The sequence below is a fragment of the Citrus clementina genome, unplaced genomic scaffold (genome assembly GCF_000493195.1).
Source record: "Citrus clementina cultivar Clemenules unplaced genomic scaffold, Citrus_clementina_v1.0 scaffold_5, whole genome shotgun sequence".
Lineage (NCBI taxonomy): Eukaryota > Viridiplantae > Streptophyta > Magnoliopsida > Sapindales > Rutaceae > Citrus > Citrus x clementina.
Genome location: NW_006262201.1, coordinates 30,582,585 through 30,605,705, shown reverse-complemented (window position 1 = coordinate 30,605,705; position 23,121 = coordinate 30,582,585). Strand labels below are relative to the sequence as shown.

The window sequence follows — 23,121 nt, the reverse complement described above, 5'->3', positions numbered from 1 at the left end:
AGTGATAGTTTTCAAATAATAAATTTTGAGATGCAATTATAATACATATGTAATATGTTGGTATAACGAGATTTTAACAAATGAATTTTTTTTGTGTTTACCGTAGGTTTAGTTAGATATGTTCTTTTCTTCAATTTTTTTTTTTTGTTAAAGAGAGAGTTTTTAATATGTTTAAAAGATTGAAAACGTTTCAACATTGAATGTAAATTACAAGGAATCGGGAGATTTTAGTGGCGCAAATCACAAATGGCATAAAAGATTCAAGACTTAATTACTTGTTCCTTTATGTATCATTTGACTGATTACAAATTGCATATCATGTTACAAATTGTTGAATTAGTGTCCATAATTGAGAAAAAGAGTGAAACTCTCTAATTACTTGACAAAATTAATAAAAATGCTTATGATATTTTAAAATACATCCATGATCTTACCAATTTACCCTTAGTGATTGTTTGCTATTGGGAATATGAATACCTTTAATCATTTAATTAATTAAAAAATTTAATCAATTAATTAAATGATAAAACAAACCTCTTTAATTCTCTCAATTAATTGACAATCCTCTTTTATAAACAAAATTAACCAAACATTAAATAAGAAGCACATTGAACAATAAAATAAAATTAAATTAAATAAGAGACAAACAGAAAAACAAGATAAATTAATTGGAGAATATTTAACAGACTCATTATGTCCAATAAAATTCAATTATTTGCCATAACATTTTATCTAAGCCCATGATCAGAACCGCAACCATGATGTCTCAAACAAATCCAAAGTAATCTAAATCTTGTCTATCAATCATCTGAAATCAACCACACATGAACATATAATTAATTAGATTCTTACTTCATATTAATAAATGTCAATATACTGAAATATATTTATAGTTATGTTAAAGGCCATATACCTGTAGAGGAAGAACTTCCATCATAAGGGGAAACCTTAGGTGCAACTGTGGCACCGTGCCACAGTTGCCACTAGACGTTGGATGCCAGTGGACCCCACTCATCCACCTGCATCCAACGGCTAGATGCAATTGTGGCACGGTGCCACAGTTGCACCGTAGCCTGATCCCCATCATAAATAAAGATGACGTACATGAGGTAAAAATGGAGAAAAGAATTACTATAGGAAAAATGTTGCACAGTAATTATATATTAAGTTCAACATGTTTACCGATTTTTGAGCATTGGACAATTTTTTTAATCATGTGATCGTCAAATTTTAGATATATATAAATTCTAGGAATTCCTTACTTTTTTTGGCATAATTTTTCAATCAATTATCATTAAAAAATACAATTAATAAAATAATTATAATATTCATACATACACAGAGTACAAATTCCGCATTTTGAATAAAATGTGGTCAAACCAAATAGCTTTTGCTTGTAGGGCAAGCTTACGTTACATTTGGTGTAAGAAACATAATAAGTGCCTGTTTGGTATGGCTTATTTAAGAGCCATAAGTGCTTATTTAATCGCATAAGCACTTTTTAAAATTTTTTATGGTGTTTGGTTATTTTTTTAGTAAAGTTTTTTAGCTTAAATAAGCTAATTTACCTCTACTAGCAAAAGCCCAAAATTTGAGCTTTTGGGAGTAGAGGTTAGAGAGCTTTTCCAAAAAATATATAATATAAAAAATATCACACATTTTAATGGTTTAAAAGTGCTTTTTTTATTGACAACCAAACACCCAATGACTTTTTGTCCAAAAGCTCTATTGGTATAAGCTCTACTACTATAAGCTCTACTGTTATAAGCTCTATTTAATAAGCTGTACCAAACGGAGCCTAAGAAACATAATTGACATGACCAATTAACTGACATAAGAGCAACACATGGCAATAGGTGTAGTATGAAAAACATGTTAAAACCAGTTGGAAACCAATTGCAAAATGGGTCAACGGTAAAACCGTAATTAATTCTCTCGTTTTTCTTATCGTATGCATTGTTTCCGCCTTTACTTTCTTCTCTTCACGAAAAAATGCCCCTTAATTTAAATTCAGTTCACTTGTTAATACATTAACGCAATTTTCACAGAAACCTTCTTCTCTTTGCTCTGTCATTTCTTTCCATCTGCTTAACATTTTCCCTTTCCACAGAAACAAACAAAACAATTTCCTACTTTCATCTTTTCATTCCTAACCCTTGATATGCACTCTTCACTAAGCTTTGATTACAACTGTAACTCATGCTCTTTAATTCAGGCTTTTATTAAGATCAATTCCGAGAATTTTCCAAATAAAGATGTTCAAATAATAATGAGCCACCCATAACAATGAATGATGTGAGGGAAATTATATGGTGAAGACAACTTGACAAGATGAGGTTTGAAATTTTACCATTTTCAGTGACATTCGAGTGCCTCTAGCTTCGATTTTACTGTTCTGCAATTTTTTTGGTTTCCCCAATTTGTGAATATGCAAAATTGAACTAGTAAATTGGTAATATGTTTAGTGCTTCTCTTACTTTTTTCTCTTTGAAAACTAATTACTGTACTTTTTGCGTCTTGAATTTTTCGCATACCCAGAGTACTGCTCGTGACTCATCTTTTCGCTCTATAATTTTCATTACCGAATAACTCGTTAACTACATTATTCCACAACTGTTTTAGTAGGTTGCCCTTCTTTTGTTTTTAATAATCAAATTTCCACCTATACTTGTACCTAATTTTGTGTTAAATTTCATTACATCTGTTGGATCTGAAAAATGATGAATACAACGATTCATTTTATTGGGATGTTACTTGCAGCAAATGTAACTTAAGCGTTGCCTTGCTTGTAATATGTATAATTAACTTCAGACACAAATGGACACGACATCATTTCAAAGGACGTGTGCGTGGTGGAAGATGAGGCAACTTTTGTTGGAATTTCCAAGGCACTGTAACAAGCATTGTGGACTGGTTGATTCAATTTTGAATTTCCAGTAGTTGGTGAATATAAAGCATCACCATGGCAAGGAGAATATATTGTAATTGATTGATTCTTTATTATTATTTTGGAATATGGTTGATTCCTTATTTGGTGAAAAAAAATATATTTTTTGCTTATTATCATTTGCAAAAGAAAAGTTTGATTATGGCTTCTAGAAAAACAATGTTGTTTCAAACTCATGGGCCGGAAGTGTGGTGTCGATTCATAAGTCTTTTCATCTCAACAGAACATGTTAAGTACAACGTCATGCATCAAACGATTCAATCATTGAAACTCTGACACTTGGGTTTGGGCCACTAATGTGTCTGATCTTTTCCTTCAGCATCTAACACTCATGTTCAATCTTGGGCTTGATCTCACCACGACAAGTGGCAGGCCATTCGCTGAGTTCGTTCGGGTAGTCAAGACTCGAACGGGCGAACTCTCTTATGCACTCAATGATTATCTTCTTGGCGATTGACACACACATTAGTTGTTCGAGTCTAGGAACAAATCGACCAGTTCTTTGTGACTCAGGTAGGGGTGGGTGTTTGGTTTGGGTTAACCTGTGCAAGCCGAACAGATTCAAACTATCAACTCATTTGGGTTAAAATTCGGTTCGGGTTGAACCCAAACTGAATTTCAACCCGAACGAGTTGAATTTTTTTTTTAGTTTTATGTTTTATGTTTTATTAACTTTAAAAAGACTTGTTGAAATATTGTTAAAGATGTTTGGATTTGAGATTTTTGGATTTTAAGTAGTTTTTTGTGGAATTTGTGGATTAAATTATTCCAATCCGTTCTAACCCAAATTTTTAGATTGAATTGTTCTAACCCAAACTAACCCGAATTAACCCAAACCGAACTTCTAACCCGAATTACCAACCCAATCCGATCCGAATTACGAACCCGAACCGAATTTAATTAGGTTCGGTTCGAGTTGGCGTTTTCAACCCGATTGGGTTCAATTCTCCAACCCGATCGGGTTGAAACTCAAACCGAAACCCAAACAACCCGAACCGAAACCCGACATGCCCACCCCTAGACTCAGGTTGATATTGATAATGATAGTATGGGTTTACCATGCTAACAACGATCGGCACCATGGCAATTTTGAGTTAGTTGAGCCAGTCAAGACCTAATGATTGACTTTTATTATTAAAAAATGAATTCAAAAAAAAAGAAAAAAAAGAAAAAGATTTTCCTACCAAAGAGGTTCTCGAGATCAGACATGTCCTCGACGTTAAGGCCAATTTGTCTTTTTGGTTGTTTCGGTGGTATTTACTACATTCTTCTCAATTTAGCCAATTGAATTATCTCTTCCTTCAATTTCTATATCACCTCCTTCATTTTTTCTTTGAATTTCTCCTCTGCTAATTCTCTTTCATTCAAGGCTTCTTCTAGTTGCTTTATTACTAACAATGACACCATATTTTCTTTCTTTTCTTGATGGAACTTTCTCTTTTTCTTTTTTTTGTTTCTCAGAATTGTGGTGGGGTGAGTGATAAAGATTATAGAATCCAAGAAAATGAAGAAATGGGTTAGGAATGTGAACGTGGTTTTTAGCTAGGCTTCTTCTTGGGTTGTTTCAGAGACATTGTGAAAGAAGAAAAAAAAGATAAATATGTAGATGAAGTAACGAAAATGTGGGTGTTTTAAGTTTTGGAATTTGGGTGGGGTTGTATGATTAAGATTGAAGATTGAAGAAGAAGATGATGATAAAGTAAGAGAAATGTGGGTGATTCAGTTTTGGAATTTGGGTAGGGTTCATGATGAAAAAGAAGATAAAGATGATGAAAGGGGAATTTGTGTGTTTATTATTAGTTTTCTTGGAATCTTTGTAGCTTTTTATATTAACATCGTAGAGAACTGTGTGACTAAGTGATTGACTACTCTTTATATAAGAGTGATAGTGATCGGTAAGTTGCAGCTTCTGAGGAAAAATAACAATTTTTATGTTTTTTGTTTTTTTGCATTTTTTGTTTCTACTTATTTATTTATTTTTAAATAACCTAACGATTTTTTCTATTTTAAAATTTCTTTTATAAGGCATTTTTTTTCCTTTTAGGCTCTAGCAATCTTTGGCTTGTTACTTGCTATTCACTTTTCTTTTCAATAAGTCACGTGTTAGTTCTATTTACTTATGTTGTAGATTGTTAATTCTATTGTTAATTGTCATTATAATTTAGTATTAAAGACAATAATATTTTAACAATAGTAATAATAAACAAATGAAAGAAAAACGATACTTTTTAGCAAACGAAGATTACTAGGTAAACGTGTACTTTTGGCAATCAAATATGATTCATTGCTAAATGTGTACTTTTAGCGGTAAAATTTGAAAATTTAACACCTAGAACCTAACGCCTCCTATACAACATAATTTTTTTTGTCACTATAGCTTTTAACGACGAATATTGCATGTTTTAGCGACAAAATTGTTTATTGTTAAAGCCCTTTTTGTTATAGTGCCCCTCAGTGCACGAAGTGGACACTTGAAATTACTTCGCTGTTGCATTGTTTCTAAGATAAAGAAAGATATATTTTGTGTTGGGATATAGGATATTAAGATTATTGAATTATTGTGCTTTTGATTATTGTCATCAATCATGTGAAAAGATGTTAAAACCATTTCAGCATTTCATGCACACTTCTATGGATCCTAAAAGGTTGCTTGATGATAATACCTCCTGAAGAAGTTGGCCATCTTCATATTCTTATGAATGAGGAATCCAAGAGTCTTGTATACAAATTATATAATTTTCTACAATTTTGCTTCCCTTGAATGCTTTGGTGTCGTTATACCCTTAAAAAATGTTATTTAATTGTGAAAGAAATTGCTAAAATACATTGTACTCTTCGTACTAGAGTATAAAAACTTTCTTGATGGTTTTCTAAAACAAAATCCTTGTACAATGGTGAAATATTAAATTAGTTAATTCAGTTTATAAATTAACAAGTAAATCCACAAGTTTATGACTTATGTCAATTCATTCAACCTTAACATTTCTTCATTGATAAAAATTAAACACATTTATTTTCCTTTAATATTTTTTTTTGGATTTTAAGGCATAAAATATTTACTAAATGAGTTGATAGCCCAGACATTATCGAGTGTTTTCAACCAACTTTATTTAAATAGTCTTCGTTAAAAAAGATAGAGGGTTGAAATTTACTTTGAGCTTTGTCCACTCCTCTACCATTCAAAAAATATTGAAAAAAAAACATGATAAAATAATGAACCCTTAAATAACATACATTAGATACATGTACAAACTATTTACAGAAACTATTGTGACCTATTTTGTTGAATGAAAACACAAAAATAAAACAAAAAATCATGTGAGCATTGCACTCATTATTATGTCACATTAGGTAAAAATTTGTTGATGTAACATTGCTAACAGCTCTTTGTATGATTAATTTCTTACTAACATAGTTTAAGCATAAACTTGGTATTGGTGGTGGCTTTCAGCAAATTGTATTAGAACTAAGAGTGACTAATTTGAAACATAAAATAAATATGGAGACTATAATTTTTCACTTTTGCAAATCATGTGAACAGTCATTGCCCAGGGTGGGTGGAAGACTAGAATCTAATACGGTTTCGGGACTCGTGCATGTGGGATGAGGATCAATACAACTATCACCGTCGGAAGTCTAGAACTAAAATTCTAACTTTGAAAAAACTCTCGATACTTGTATATATAAAAAGCTATTATACTATATATAGTGTAATAGTTTAACAAAAATTATATTATTACATTATATAACATAATAACTTTTTTTAATTATAACATAATAACTTTCTTGCATTGTAATAAAGTGTGAGAATTTTTACGCAGGAAATTTTCCATAAAAACATGATATTACAGAAAAACATGATTTTAATTATTATAAATAACAAACTAAAAAAATTAATGTCCCATAACATATTATTAAATATTTTTTTTCTCATAAATTAAGGAGTGTGATATACGTACATATATACAAAATAGACATTAACTTCATAATTGCTGTTGAAAGAAGGCGAAGCATGGCCAAAAAACAAAATATTAAAGGCTAGTCGCCACCAAGTTCATCGTCCTAGTACAGTCTCGACGAAGACACAATATACTCGATCATGTACAACCTCCATTACGTGGATCAACTCTGTTTCCGAGTTGTATGTAAGAATTGGCAGGAAGCAAACCTTGAAGGCGTCAAATACGTAGCCAAATCGCCATAGATGATGGCCTTCAATCCAGGATTGGGCTCATGCCACCTCTACGGCCTTTTTTACAAACGAAAACACACCATCACATAAAAAAGAATCTTTATCGAAGCATCAATTCTTGCTTCAAAACACGGATGGGTTCTGATAGATCAAGAAACCGGCCATTCTGGACTACTCTTCTTCTACAATCATTTTTGTGATAAAATCATTCATTTGTCGAAACTTCACCGTCAGTAATATCTCATAACGATGTTTACGAAGAGTCCAGTTTGCTCAGACTGTGAGATATTTGTACTAGATGTAGATCACAAAAAAAAAATTCAAATAAACACGTGCAAAATTGGTGATCCTAAATGGTTGTGTTTTTTCTTTTTAATCATTTAATACATATGTCTGCCACCTCACTATGGATGACAAGCCATTATTTGTGATTGTAAAGTGTAAGATTACTCTTTAAATCGGTAATGACAGACAATCTAAAAGCTAATTGTAAATTTCATTGTAAATATGTTCTAAAATTATCAACTAGTTCTTCAACAATACTTTTCAATTTAAGTTACAACTAATAGATTGTGAGACATACATTGCATATTTCTTTAATTTGGTTTCCTCTTTCCCTGCCATTGATCTTTTGGTTTAGGTAGATTTGTAACTTAACCGTTAACGGGGTTTTAATATTATAATTTCACATTCATCCAATTTTGTTTATGCTCTCTCGTTGTACATGTATGTACACTAGAATAACTTGTATCTAACTATTCTCTATAATTCAATGAGGAATTAATGTATTTTAAGAAAAATAAATGGATTTGAATTTAATATTGAAACTATAACTAGTAATTATTGCATAAAAAGAACACATGAGAGCTAATTAAATTATAACCGCATGTTTTTATAAATGTACATATTGTAAAACATTATTAAAATTAGCTCACTTCAGCAGTAGGTTTAAATTCAAAATTAGAAGTCCATTTTTGTGCATCTACATTTTACCCTCTCAATTACCTTTTTTTTAAACACAATTTCATTAGAAAAATTAAAAATTAATCACTAAGGCTCCGCTTTCCACAATCGTTCCCTTGCTCATTGCCTCATTCAAAGGTTATAAGATTAAACTTAAACACACCATTTAATTTCTCCCTTCCTCAGAATTTTCCTTCTCTTTTAAGGAATTAGTCAACTTATTATGTCCATAATCATCACTCTCTCATAAAAAGTTTTTAAACTACCAGTGTTTAGGTAGTTACATCATCATCAATACACTTTGAATAATTATAAATTAATCTTTGATAAATGGATACTCCATGAACGTCCAATGCCTATTTAAATTTTTTACTCAGCAAATGAAGTGAAATAATATTGTTAAAAAAAGGAAAAAATACAACTAGCAAACAAAGAAGCAATTTTAAAGCATCCATGATCTTGATCATCTCTTTATTAATTACTCAACAAAGATGAATTCGATGAAAAAAAGAAAAAATATGTATGTTATCCCTCGAACGACTCAATCATTCAAACCCGGATAGTTGGGCTGCCAATGGGCCTGGCCTTTTCCTTCAGTATTTGGCACTCTCGTTCCACCTTGGCCTCAATGTTGCTTCTCAAGATGACAGTCCATTGGTGGACATCCGTCAGAAAGTCACCACCCGAAACAGTAAACTCTCACGTGCACTTGATTACAATCTTCTTAATGGTGACCTAGAACGTCGCTATTTCGAATTCAAGAACACACTTATCAGTACGCTGCGATTTAGGCAAGACTTGTTCATGGTAGCATGGTTCCAATATGCTAATGACTAAAGGTGCCAAGGCAATTTTTAATTGATTGAAACGGTCAAGACCAAAAGATTGACTATTATTGTGAAGGAAAATAAAATGGACTTTCTTACCAAAGAGATTCTGAAGATCGAAAGTATCTTCCACATTCAGATCGATTTGTAGTTTGGGCTGTTTAATTAGCCTAGGATGCATCTTTTTCAATTTCCCAACCGTCTTAATAAAATTGTCATTCTCTTCCTTTAATTTCTTCACGACTTCCTTCATTTTTTCTTCAAATTTCTGCTCTGCTTCCATTAATGATTGCAAGCTTTCAGCCACAACTTATTTTCTTTCATTCAGTGCTTCCTCCAGTTGCTTTACTCTTGAAATCATCCTTTTTTGCTCTTCTTGGTGGGATTTTTGGTCTTTTTTTTTCATTTTTATTGAGCCTTGGAATTTTTAATGACGAGAGTAATGAAGATTTTAGAATCAAGAAGATGAAGAAGATTTTAAGGTGAGTGGTTACTCTTTATATAGAGATGGTTGTAGCTTCTGAAGTATAAAAAACGCAGCCTAATTGTTCGTATTGCAAAACAAAATAGATGAAGCCTTGACACGTGTCTATCAACTAGTTCAAATGGCTGTTAAGGTCATTATATGAGCGGGAATCTTCTGGGGTTTGACAACAAACCTAGAATCAAGAAGATGAAAAAGATTTTAGAGTGAGTGGCTACTCTTTTTATAGAGATGGTTATAGCTTCTGGGGAATCCAAAACAATATCCTCATTTGCTGTATTGCAAAACAAAATAGATGAATCCTTGACACGTGTCTGTCAACTGGTTCAAATGGTTGTTAAGGTTGTTATATAAGTAGGAATCTTATAGGATTTGACAACAAACCTAGAATCAAGAAGATGAAGAAGATTTTAGAGTGAGTAGCTACTCTTTTTATAGATATGGTTGTACCTTTTAAGGTATCAAAAACGACATCCTCACTTGCCGTATTGCAAAACAAAATGGATGAAGTCTTGACACGTGTCTATTAGCTGGTTTAAATGGCTGTTAAAGTCATTACATGAGCGGGAATCTTCTGGGTTTGAAAACAAACCCAAAATCAAAAAGATGAAAAAGATTTTAGAGTGTGGCAACTTTTTTATATAGAGATGGTTGTAGCTTCTAAGGTATCAAAAACGACATCCTCATTTGCCGTGTTGCAAAACAAAGTGGATCAAGCCTTAACATATGTCTATCAGCTAGTTCAAATGGATGTTAAGGTTGTTATATAACCGAGAATCTTCTGGGATTTGACAACAAACTCAGAAATATGTAACCTGGCTGGTATATGATCCTTCTAGATCGATCTCTCTATGTATAAAAAGGCCTCATGAGTGATTAGATATGGTGATTTAGTTACACACTTTTAGCAACATTGTATCTTGGAAAAGTTAGATTATTGAAATCTTGCTTCTCTTTTGACAGTGGATGTAGGCTTGCTTGAAGCTGAACCACTGTAAATATCTGCCATCAATTGCTTGCTTCTGATCTTATTCTTGTTGTTCTATTTGTTCTCTTTATTAATTAAGAATTAATTACATCGAGCTTGTTTATTATCGGTGTAATTCTGAAATTAAATTATTTAAGAGTGGATCCTGAGGAATTAAGCTTAGTTTGGTTTTAACATGTTCCTTGCCTTTTATTTTTATACTGAAACATGGATGGTACAAAAGAAAATTTTATTTCATTAAATTTTGTCAACTTTCAAGTGCAATCACAGATATGGGCGTTGCACTTGCAATTGCATTCAGGGCAGACCATTTTACAATCAGTGTCAATTGGGCATTCAACATTATCTGGCTTGGCCTAATTTGACATTTCCCTTACTTCGATTCCATGTCCTAAACCTATACATGCATTACATAAACGTATGAGCATCAATATTCACATAAAAAAATAATAATAAAGAAAAAATACTGACAAAAATAGTGTGAAACCCGATCAGGTTTAAGCAATACCCGGTTGAGTATACTTTTCCTTTTCTTGATTTACCTAGTTTTCTTTTTCTTTTTTCCTCCTTTTCTTGCGGATTCTTTTGATTCAATAGATTGCTTGCTATATACACACGGCTTTATTTGCTACTTATAATTCAAAATTCATCCAAAAGATATGGTGAATTTATTTCAAATTACATTCCAAATTTGCAGCCAATGTGAAAAAATATAGAACACATGCGTCCATTTAAGTTCCCTCAACTTTATTTTCTTTTTATATTTTCCATTAGAATTACTGAGTGTTAGGTGGCACTCACTCATAGATGACCAATTTCTTGACCAGTAAAATTATTTATTTACCTATTTAATCATCTAATACAAATGACTACCACCTCACTTTAGCTAACGAGACGCTACTTGTGATTGTAAAATGTAACATCACTCTTTGATTGAATAATAATAGGTATCCCAAAAATTAATTCCAAATTTCCTTACAAATTTACAAACATGTTTTAAAATTTTCAACTATTCTTCTAACAATACTTTTCAGTTTAGGTTACCACTAATAGATTGAAAGACATACATTGCATATTTCTATAATTTAGTTTCCTCTTTCCTTTTCCATTGATCTTTTGGTTTAGGCAGATTTGTAACCTAACGGTTAACAGGCTTTACTACTATAATTCCAAATTCATCCAGTTTTGTTTATGTTCTCTCATTGTATATGTATTGATCTTAGAATATCCTCTGTCTACACATTCACTGTTATTCGATGAGGAATTAATGTATTTTAAGGATTGAAATAAATTGATTTAAATCCAGTGTTGAAACTATAACTAATAATTATTATATACGAGGAATACTTAAGAGATAATTAAATTATAACTGCACATTCTTATAAATGTACGCATGGTAAAAAATTATTAAAAATGAGAAAAATTCAACGATAGATTTAAATTCAAAACTTTAGAAGTTCAAGGGCTTTTGCTTGCACATTTTTGTGCATACATTTTACTCTCTCAAATACGATTATTTTTTTAGCAATTTCATGAGAAAAACCAAGAATAATTCCCTTGTTCATTGCCTCATTCATCGAGTAATAAGGTCAATCTTAAACACACCATTTAATTTCTCCCTTCCTCAAAATTTTCTCTTTCTTCCTAGGAATTAGTCAACCTGTTTACGTCTAGAATCATCATGCTCTCATAAAAACTTTTTAAACTATTTAGATTGTTACATCATCGTCAACACACTTTTAACAATTATACAATAATATCCTTGATAAATTAATACTCTATGAACATCCAAGACATATTAATTTTTTATTCAACAAATAAATTAAAACAATATCGTAGAAAAAGCGAGTAACAAATACAACGGGCAAACAAAAAAGCAATTTTAATAATTAGTCTTTTTGTGGTTGTCAAGTAATTGATATTCCTAACAAAGCGACTTGAAAATGACCAAATTCCTGAAGGCGATCTTGATACTAAGTTTATGCTATCCTATATTTCTTTAATCAATAATATTATATATATTCACTTAAGTTGGGATAATACTAATGACTGAGGATTGAAATTAATGAATTTGGAATTCAATCTTCAACCTAGAATTGGTAATTATAACAATGTTTGGATCCTTACATCATCATCGATATGCTTGATCAATTATACAATAATCTTCAATAAATTAATACTCCACGAGGACCTAATTAATACATACTAAAATTTTATTCATGAATAAATGAATTGAAACGATGTTGTAAAAAGCAAAAAAAATTACAAACAATAAGCAACACACAGAAGCAATTAATTCATTATTATTATCTTGGAATACTATTGATTCTTTATTTCGTGACCAAATACAATTCATTTTTGCTTATCATTGGCAAAACAAGGAGGTGTCAAAAGTCGACTATGGCTTCTGCGAAAACGAGGTCGTTCTAAACTCGCGGACACAAAAAGATGGTTGTAGCATGCATGACATATATTTAAGACTTGCTTTCTTACAGCTTAAAATTCGTATGCCTAGCTAATGCACAATACAGATTCAGGTTTGCTATTTGCATTTGGGGTGAAACTACCCATGCATCTCAAGAATCCGAGGGGCATAAAATTGGTGGTGATGGATTCATCGAGAAATGAGCGTTGTGGTTGCAAAGGATCTTTCTTTCCCAGACCAAAGGTTCGTTGGGGTGAAACTAAGGGAAATTTTTGGATACCTCCCCGGAGGTATGACCTTGCTACATTTAGAGAGAAAGTATGCATATATTGACATATAGCCCCCCTAGATGTGTATAAGCGTTAGGGAGCCGTTTGGTTTGTCATTGAAATTATAATAATACCCTTCTTCCAGTGCAGAGTTGGCAAATAGTCTCTTGTTTTTTGGTGCCAAATGCAAAAGTGCAGTGAAAAGACTATTATACCCTTTCAGTAGTTTGATTTGACATTTGACAATCACATAATGAAACAAAATCTGATTGGTGAAAATAGTAATATACCCCACAAAAATGTATTTATAGTGGTTGAATCACTTAAATAAGACAAACATTTTTAATTGTTTAAAAAATAAAAAGCAATATATCATAGTTGGTTTCCAACAATCTGCAGATACAATTGCAGATTTATCAAGAATGCCTCTGATAGATTTACATGGTACAAAATATAAACTTTATACTCATCCTCATATCCCTGTATGTGGATGACGAACCATCTCTTCAATTTATTTTTCAGGTTCTTCAACTTGGAGCTTTTCCTGTAACTTGTTGGCTAATCCACTCTAGACCATCAAACACCCCATCTCCAGTAAGTGTGCTGCAGGCTTGAATGTGCCAATCATGATTCTTGATGCTGTGAAGAGAAAGGGCATTAGTAATTTCAGCAGAGGTCATGGCATCTTTGAGATCTTGTTTATTTGCAAAGATAAGTACAAGAGAGTGTTGTAGGTCCTCATGCCAAAGAAGCCTGAATAGTTCGTCCTTCATAATGGAAATCCTGACTCTATCAGTACTGTCTATAACCACAATAACAACATGAGTGCCACCATAATAAGTTGCCCATGATGTCTGCAACCTTTCTTGTCCACCAACATTCCAGCACTGATACAAACAACAAAGTCAAATGGACACGTTTTCACAACAAATATTAGGCCACAAAGTATACTAAAGTCACTAAATGCAACATTGCCAAGTCAATTGTCCAAGTGCTACTATATTCCAGTGCAATTGAAAAAAAAAATTGCAAAATTTATTGGGTTGGTACAAAGAACAAATTCCAAGAAAAAGGAAAAGAAAGGAGGAAGAATTAGTCACAACCCATAATAAAGAAGAGCTCACAGGAGGGAAAAATTTCGCCACGGCTATAGGTAAAGCCTAATAGTACCACCTTTAGAAAATTAATTTGTGGCCTTTTGAATATATATTTGACATATGAATTGGTCCACAGCAGCATAGCTAATACCAATTCCAAGATAAAGCACATAATCGCAAATCTAAAAGACTCAAATCATCATAAGCACTGGATGATATCTAGTCTACAGCCAAGGTTCTTCTAGAACCAATGGCCCACAAATCAATTTTTATCCTAATTCTCTGTTTGAAGATTATCGTATAAAACCAAAGAAATGAATTGAATAGAGACAAACATATTTTCATGACATATTCCTTCTGCCACTTCAACACACATGGAAGACCATTAGTATATGCTACTCTATTGCGACTATTGAAGCCAGAATTTAGTTCCCAAAGCTAAAGATCAACATGCATTGATACTCAGAGGTAAATTTTCAGTTTATATAATTTTCCCAAAATATTCAATAGCCTTAAATCAGATTTAAAAACAAGTCAACCCAAGTATTAGTTTATTGCAAGTTCTGTAACTAATTTTTGTCATATATCTTAAGAACAAGTTTGCATTCTCAGCAACAAGTTTCGATTTTTTTAAATATGAAGAGCATATCAAGTAAATTTCAGCATGACTCAAATATCCACATTCGTATGTCCTCAAAAATCAAATCTTTTTCGCATTTTACTCAACATTTTCCACTGATTATAAACTCAAAAATCAATTTATTTTCAATCACTACTTCAATTTTTCAGAACCCTAAACATTCTTCTCAATTAACTGAAACAAAAACGCAACTAAAACTCACAGCCTTTTGAACAAAGTGCAAGAAAAAAAATGAAATCATAATTAAATTTCAAGATTTGATGGAAAAACAAACCTACAAAGCTCTTCAATCACCGACTGCTCAGATGCCGGCCATCGCCGAATTTCGGTTTCTATCATGTTTAGCTGAAATGAGTGGGTATTATTTATTTTGGACGGAAGCCGAATGGCAAAGTGAAGATGGGTTTGGGCAAAGTGAAGATATGTATTATTTGTTTTGCACTCGATTTACTTAATCAAGCACTGTCAATCGGCTTTTTTAAGATTTAAAAATAATATATTTCTGCAATTACAAAATTGTCCTCGTTTACCAAACGGCTCCTTCACACTTATACACATTCAGGGATGCTATATGTCAATATATGCATACATTCTCTCTAAGTGTAGAAAGGCCAAACCTCAGGCGAGGTATCCAAAAATTACCCGTGAAACTAATAATAATAATTATTATTAAATATTTAAATTATATTTAAATATTAATTCCTCCTAGGATAATAATAATTATTATTAAATATTTCATTTATATTTAAATATTAATTCCTCCTAGGAGTAGGGATTAATATTTAAATATTAATTAACAATATTCCATATTATTTTAATCTCCTTTCATTTTACTCTCCCTTGTTTCTTATTCTTTATTCGACTTTCTTATATTTATGTTGCAGATCTAGTATATTTCAAAGCCATTTGCTTGTTTCTTTGTGTTGAGAAACGTGGTTAATTTCGCGACCCAAAAAGATATTAGTTCATCTAATATCTCCATTTGATAAGCATTTTTATTTTTTTTCATTTTGGGAAGATTGATAAGCAACTTATTTTTATTGAAGTTTGAAAGCTAAGCGGCCACTGAATCCACTCTCGCAAAGCCATCCGTACGCTAGTTTGAAACTTCGAATATAAACGGTGAAAAAGATAATAATAAAAAGAAAGTTTAATTTAACGTGAAAGCCTTCTAGGGAGGGTTAGAGTTTATGGTGGGTGCAATAATATAGTTAATTCATTTATTCATTCTTTTTGGTAATTTTGTATAAGGCTGTTTTTGTTATTCAAATTTTTATTAAAAGATGGGCCTAAAAAAATATTATTACTGATCAAACAATCTCATCCCAAAACTAAAGGCATACATATGGGCATGTCGCATGTATGATTTTTTTTTGTTATTTAAATTATTATTAAATGATGGGTCTAAAAATTATTTTTCGGATCAAACAGTCTCGTCCCGAAACTAAAGACATACATATTAGTATACCTAATATGTTATTTATTTATTTTCGTAATAACATTTTCTTGATAATATGAATTGTGACAACACCATAGTAAAATTATAGCATATTATATGGTTATTCAATTTTGAAAAGAATATAGTATGTGTATCATTTTTTTTAGAACAAAAATGTAATGTTTTTTAACTTAAAATCTAGGATTGGTCTGAGTCGGGCTACATTCTAGAAAACTGAGTTCGATTCGGGCCCAAAATTCATTCTAAGCCTACCATGATATGCTGTCCATAGTCTTTATGGCGCGTTTATGATAGGTTTGAATGCATTGTAACAAAGCTGTGGAATATTTAGAAACAAACTTGTGACTTGTGAGACGCAGATTGATTTAGAGACATATTATAAAAAGGACCTTACTTTGGTAGCATTTTGTCTAAATTAAAAAAATTGCTAGGGTTACGGGATTCACAGTTGGTATTCAAATCATTATCATAATAGTCTCTCATATTTATATTTTTTTAATTTCTTTCACTAGTTTAAATATTATATAGCTTATTCTTAACTAATCATTATATGGATGAATATGGGATTAAGTGCATAATGTGCTATAGTCGTATTGAAATGTTGTCATTATAATATTGGTGTGTCAACATTATGTCTAGATACTAACATAAATTTAAAGGGGATCTCGATCTACAAATTAACATGCAATGAAAATAATTGGTAGAAAATATAACTTATAACTATGTAAATAAAAATAATAAACTTAAAACTTACTTAAGATTGGTAAAAAAATAAATAAATTGGATGGTAAAGTCCTGATGTTGATGGCATTTGACAGCATGTTGTTTTTCAGGAATATAGTGGAGAAGAAGTGCAAAAGATAAAATCAAACGATGGTAGTGCTTGTATCATGAAAGAGATGAGTTGGAGTGTAAAAGAATCTGGTAACATGTTTCATGTATAGTTTGATCTCGAAAACTTAGCTTGGGTAAGAATCAATATTGTATTAAGTAGTAAATAAACGATCCTTTTTTTATTGGAACCCTAGTTTATTAGTATTTTAGAATAATAATAGGCTAAGGGGAAACGACTAGTTTATTAGTACAAATCTAGCTATTCCCAAAGGAGCAGAAGAATGAAATAAAATAATCAAGAAATCACTCTGAATGGAAATCAGAGCCACGTTTGGAAACCCCGTGAAATGGGAAGAAGTCATTCAACCGAGAGAAGAGCGCAAGGTATTTTTCATTGTTAAATAATTAAATTTTCTTTTTAAATGGAGAGATAAAGAATTTAATGATTTCTTAAAAAAAAAATAATTGATGAACTGATTAGACAATATTACAATTATAGCCCTCTAACATTAAGATTATTAAATATAGAATTTGTATAAAAGTTTTTTTGTTGTAGGATAATCATTACTTTCTGGGTGTAATAAAAAAATTATTAATTCAAGTATTATTATGAAAATACTAAAAAATGAAGTCTTTCAATAATATGAGACATAAGGTGACTGTTTAGTTTGTCAATACTTAAAGACGCTCCTACTTCTTAATTGGATTAAATTCTATTAATTATAAATAAAATTAACCAAAAAAACAATTATTCAATATGTCAGTTGTGCAAAACTATAGCACTATTAAGAAGAAGATAATTGATGAATTTGATGACTTCAGAAACTGAGATGTAGACAAAGTCAGCTTACTGTTCGCCATTTAAATTACAAGTTTCATGTATATATGAAACGTGTCTGTCTTTAAAATGATCTTCCTTTTTTTTTTTTGGTTAATCATGCATAATTTAAATAATTCAAAATGATTTATATCGTTTATTTGAATTATCTAAATTTTTCAGGGATAAAGTCTGTCAAATTGAGCCAAAAAAAATTGAAAAACAAAGATGTAATGAGATATTTTACAAACTATATGATCTAAAGAACATTTATCCTATATATAATACAAATAGGAATAATGTTGTACAAATGCAAACGCAGTCACAAATAACCGCTAATTTTCAGCGCTACCCAAAAGTCCTTTTAAGCATACCAAAGGCGTTATTATCTCGGGTAATTCATCAAAATCAAAATTATCATCAATATACACTATGTCATCGATCAGTTCAACTGCGTTAGGAGCAAAATGTTTCTCTATTGCTAAGTAATCACGGGCCATTCTTGCGAGGGTCGGAAAAGATGGAGCATTGCTACGCCACCATGCCAGTATGTCAAACTGTTTATCTCTAGGAACTTTAAGCACATTGAAATAGCGATCAAGCTCTGATTTTGGTGATGAAGGCCTCCCCATGGCGTCTAGCATTTCATATGACTTTGAATTGCTGGAGTCGGTGGCTGCATATTCGTCATAAACGTCTCTAAAATCTTTATTCATTTTCTCAAGGTATCTATCAGCGTCACTGCCATAAATCTCTTTGTAATGGAGTTGCAGACCATCCATTTTGAACCGCGGGTCAAGAATTACTGCAATGACTCTAACCAAATAATATTTGGTGAAAAATATATCAATAGCTTTCTTCATCACTTTTTCGCAAAAAGGACAATCTTCAATAGGGTGGTTGCATCGATCCTTTAATATCTTATGCACGTAAGGAAGATCTACAATTATGGGAATATCACATGTCCCCCACATGAAGCTGATAGTAAGACGCTTCAAGAATTTCAAATGCTCGAACGTGGCGGTTACCTCATCCCATTTTTGTTTACTTAAATTAATTGACCTAAAATCGGAATCTAATTGCTCCAGCCCTAAAAATACTTCTTTCAAGCCCACTGCATTCCCAAAGTAATCAAAAAAGCCGGAGGCTAAAGGACCCTGTTCGAGCTCGGAAATCGCTGCTTCTACGGCCCCATCCAACTGAAGTAGTTTATCTGACGTTGACTTATTACGCACATACTGAGCACACTCCGTTAAGGATTGTATCCCATCCCTCAAGTAATCTTCGGAATGCAATATACCATGAATATAACCCATTATCTGAAAACCATCACTTAGGCAGCCGGCAAAAGGAAGTGAACGTCGTTGACTAAACCAAGTTTCCACCTTTCCAATTTGGTTATCCCAATCGTCTGCTGGATCAATTTCACGAGGAAGTAGAGAGCATACATTCGTGTCTATCTTCCAATCCAAACATGATTGTTTCACATCTTCTATCAAATTCTCGATATGATCACGACGACGTTGGCAAAAACTAATAATCTTGCTCTGACGTTCCCAACTATCATCAATATAGTTTACTACCAAGTAACGTCCAAACACAAGTTGTAGGCTGAAACGACAAGAGAGGTTGTTAAGAAATTGACAAAGTTTTTCCTTCTCTTCTTGGTAGAGTTGGAGTATTTCACCCTTTCTCGACTTTATCACCCATGGGTCCCTATCCCCCCATATCTTAGCACTAATATCTCCTTCCATATTGGACAAGTGTCTGATCAGATCACGAACAGATTTTCCCTTAATAAGACTGGCTAACTCTTTTGTTTTGATTGATGGGGACAGTGATATATCTCGATCATCCACGTAACGGCCACCGGCTCCTTTTCTCTTAGGGTTAGCTGGGCATCTCTCTAAATGATTCTTGAGATGCGTGGTTCCTTTCTTGCTTGAACCGTCAAACATCTTCTTACAATGTTTGCATTCGGCCTTGACATTTCCATCTGCGTCTCTGTACTTTCTCATCTCATCCCAAACCTCTGAAGGCTTTTTCCTTTTCTTAATAGCTGATGATGATGAGCTTCCTACATTCGGATCTCCCTACATAGTTAACAATTCTCAAATAAGATAAGGATTCATTGCATTAACTTTAATCAATCAATTAAGCTTACCAATTTAATTATCTCATGCGTGGACGTACAGAGGTAAAACAAAACATATCAATTAATCCGCACTTGAGATTTTAATTATTGATTTGTCAAAGATACATACAACTAATTGGATAATTTTGAATCAATTGTACGCTAAGACGTGATCTAAATGAAATTGAATATATGACTTATTATTAGATTTTTAGCAAAGTTTTGTGAAAAATCTAAGGTTGCGTTTGTTTTTTAATCTAAAATTTGAATAGGTCTGAATTTAGCTGAAATCTAAATAAGTCTGAATGAAAATGTCTTAATGACATGTTTTTTTTTTTTAAAACATCTGAAGAGAAAAACTTAAAACCTAGTAGTTTGACGTAAATATCTTTTTAAGTGGTGCATGTATTTATTCTTCACAATTTATAATTTTCATAGGTTGATTAGTTTGGTAACATTAAAAAAAATACTATTATTGTTGATGTTAATTTAATTTTTTAATGAAAGATATAATTATAACTTCAAATTTATTATAAAGTCAACATTGTTATATTTATTTTTGATTCATTACAATTGACATAATTTGATTTGTTCAATATTTCAGTTTAGTTAATGTTAGAATGTGAATAAAAATTTAAAGCAATTAAAAAAAATGACTTCAAAAATAATACAAAAATATAAGGTTTATACATAATATTGGAAATACATGAATTGTTAAGGGTATTTTTGAAATTTGAAATTAAAATTTTCCATTTAGACTTCAAACTTAAGATAAAACTTAAAAGTGATTTTTTTCTACTTTTCTATTTAGATAAAATTGTCTGATAATAAGTGATAAGTTAAAAAAACAAACAATATAAAATAAAAAATTGTGTGAAAAAAATTAAATTCAGAACTCAAATTAAAAAACAAACAAACCTAATTTTAACGACTAATCCAAACAATAAATTCGCGCGCCCGCAAACCAAAATCTTATAACCCACTGCTCAAAATTCAAATTTACAATTTGTTCAGGGAATGAAAAACAGAGCAAAAATTTGATTTAGATTTCACTCTCACTTTTTCTCACCATGCTAATGCTATTAATTTTTCCACACCAACAAACAAATAAATAAATAAAGGAATGAAAGAAAATAAGATATAAGCTGAAATTATATTTAATTAAACATTCTCTGTTTACTAATTAATTAATTAATTTCTTATTAATCTATAGAGAGTGAGACAAACACACCCCCATGCCCAGTAGACCAGCAGTTTCCAGTTTAAAACTTGAATTCACAGCCTGCAAGACAAACAGATAACATACCAGTCGCCACATCAAATTCACTCTTTTTTAATTCAATTAAATAAACCGAAGTGTGGGTATATAACTCAATAATAATGATAATAATAATAATAAAACAATTAGCGATATGACAAAATTAATACAAAATGCTTACTTGAAAATTATTGGTTGCTGATAGAATTGAATAAGAGCTGAAGATCCTGCTTTATTATTTCTCTTTCTCCTTCCAAGTTCCAATCTCTATCTCTTCATTCAGAGAACTGGTTCTATCTTGTGAGTCATCAATGTGTATGTAGATACGGATATGGAAGGCGTCTATTATATCTATAATGAATGGCAATGTGGTTCAAAGAGCTAATGTGAAAGGTTGACTAAAATGAGGTCACTTGTTCTTTATTTTATTTATTTATTTATTTTTTTTAACTTACCTTCTTATCTTTGTCCAGCCCCTCCCCCGCCGCCGCCACCGCCCTCTTTCCAAAATTCAAAGTAATCCTTTTTTTTTTTAATAAACTAATATGTGTGATAACAGTATTAATTGAATAAATAACATATGATTAATATAATTATTTTTATTAATTGGATTTTTTATTCAAAATTTTAATATTATATTAATTTATACGAACAATTTGTGGTTCTGTCATTATTTAAGAATTAATTATGAAATGACTTGATTGAAAACTTATGTAAACTCACATATCTGTATATTGTACAAGAGAATGGACTAAATACTACTAAAATAAATAATTTAGACAACTTCAACTAAGCTACAAAAATGTATTTATAACATGTGAGGAATTAAGAATTTTTAAATTTTATTTAAAACATATTATGTCATAAAATATAAAACTAAATACCTAAACTATTAGTTATAGTAATATATATTTCTTAGAGTAATTTAGTCCTTTTATATTATAAGGGTAAAATATTTAAACTAAACTTATCTGAAAGTAATCTTAAATGGCCAAAGATTATTAAAAGACTTGAGACAGAAAAAGGGAAGAAAGCATTATAAGAATAATTGAATTAATTAGTTGTTCACACTTATTGTTAATTTGTAATTTATAAAATAATATGAATTTATTGTAATTATCTTATTCTAATTATTTGTACTGGGAAGTGGCAATCTAGCTGTCTTTATTATTTCTTCGAATATTGTGCTTAAAAAGATAATAGTCACAACTAAATTAATTAAACTGCGAGGTCTAATTAAGGGTTGTGAGAAAAATTCTTCACCGTTACCTTGTACACGTTTACAAGTGTCAAATCTTCATTTTAGTGTTATTTTGGTCCTCTACTCACTGTGCTTCAATTAATAAATTATTATTGGACATCACTTGATAAATTTGAAAGTTTTTATTAAAAAAATTATAAAATATATATTATTTTAAATATTTATATTTATTTAATTCATTTATTACACATATATAAAATTTTAAACACTTGAAATTCATACTTTCATATCAAATTTTATTAAAATAAAGTTAAAACTTATATAATTACCGAAAAATAAAAAAATATTCACATATAATATTAAAAAATATAATATCCGAGTACCCGAATTAAAGCTTGGCACAACCCAGCCCGAGCATCTATGCATCCGGATCGGGTCCAGTCATTGCGATACTCAGACCCAGCCCGGGATTTTACCAACCCTATTACTAAGTTACATTATAATGTAATTTACATGAATCATTAAATTATAATTAATCACTTAAAAATAGAATTAATTAAATTATTTTTTAATCAATAAATAGTAA

At 31.1% G+C, this 23,121-nt stretch overlaps 1 protein-coding gene across 1 annotated transcript; it reads right to left on the bottom strand.

Annotated features, from left to right (window-relative positions):
* Window positions 1-18,241: 18,241 nt before the first annotated feature.
* LOC18040985 (zinc finger BED domain-containing protein DAYSLEEPER) lies at window positions 18,242-21,639 on the bottom strand. The gene is made up of 3 exons (XM_024184423.1): window positions 21,516-21,639; window positions 21,308-21,358; window positions 18,242-20,035 (listed from the first exon to the last, which is right to left on the bottom strand). Exons 2-3 carry the CDS (start codon window positions 21,311-21,313, stop codon window positions 18,278-18,280), a joined length of 1,764 nt encoding a protein of 587 aa, XP_024040191.1. The 5' UTR covers window positions 21,314-21,358; window positions 21,516-21,639; the 3' UTR covers window positions 18,242-18,277.
* Window positions 21,640-23,121: the final 1,482 nt, after the last annotated feature.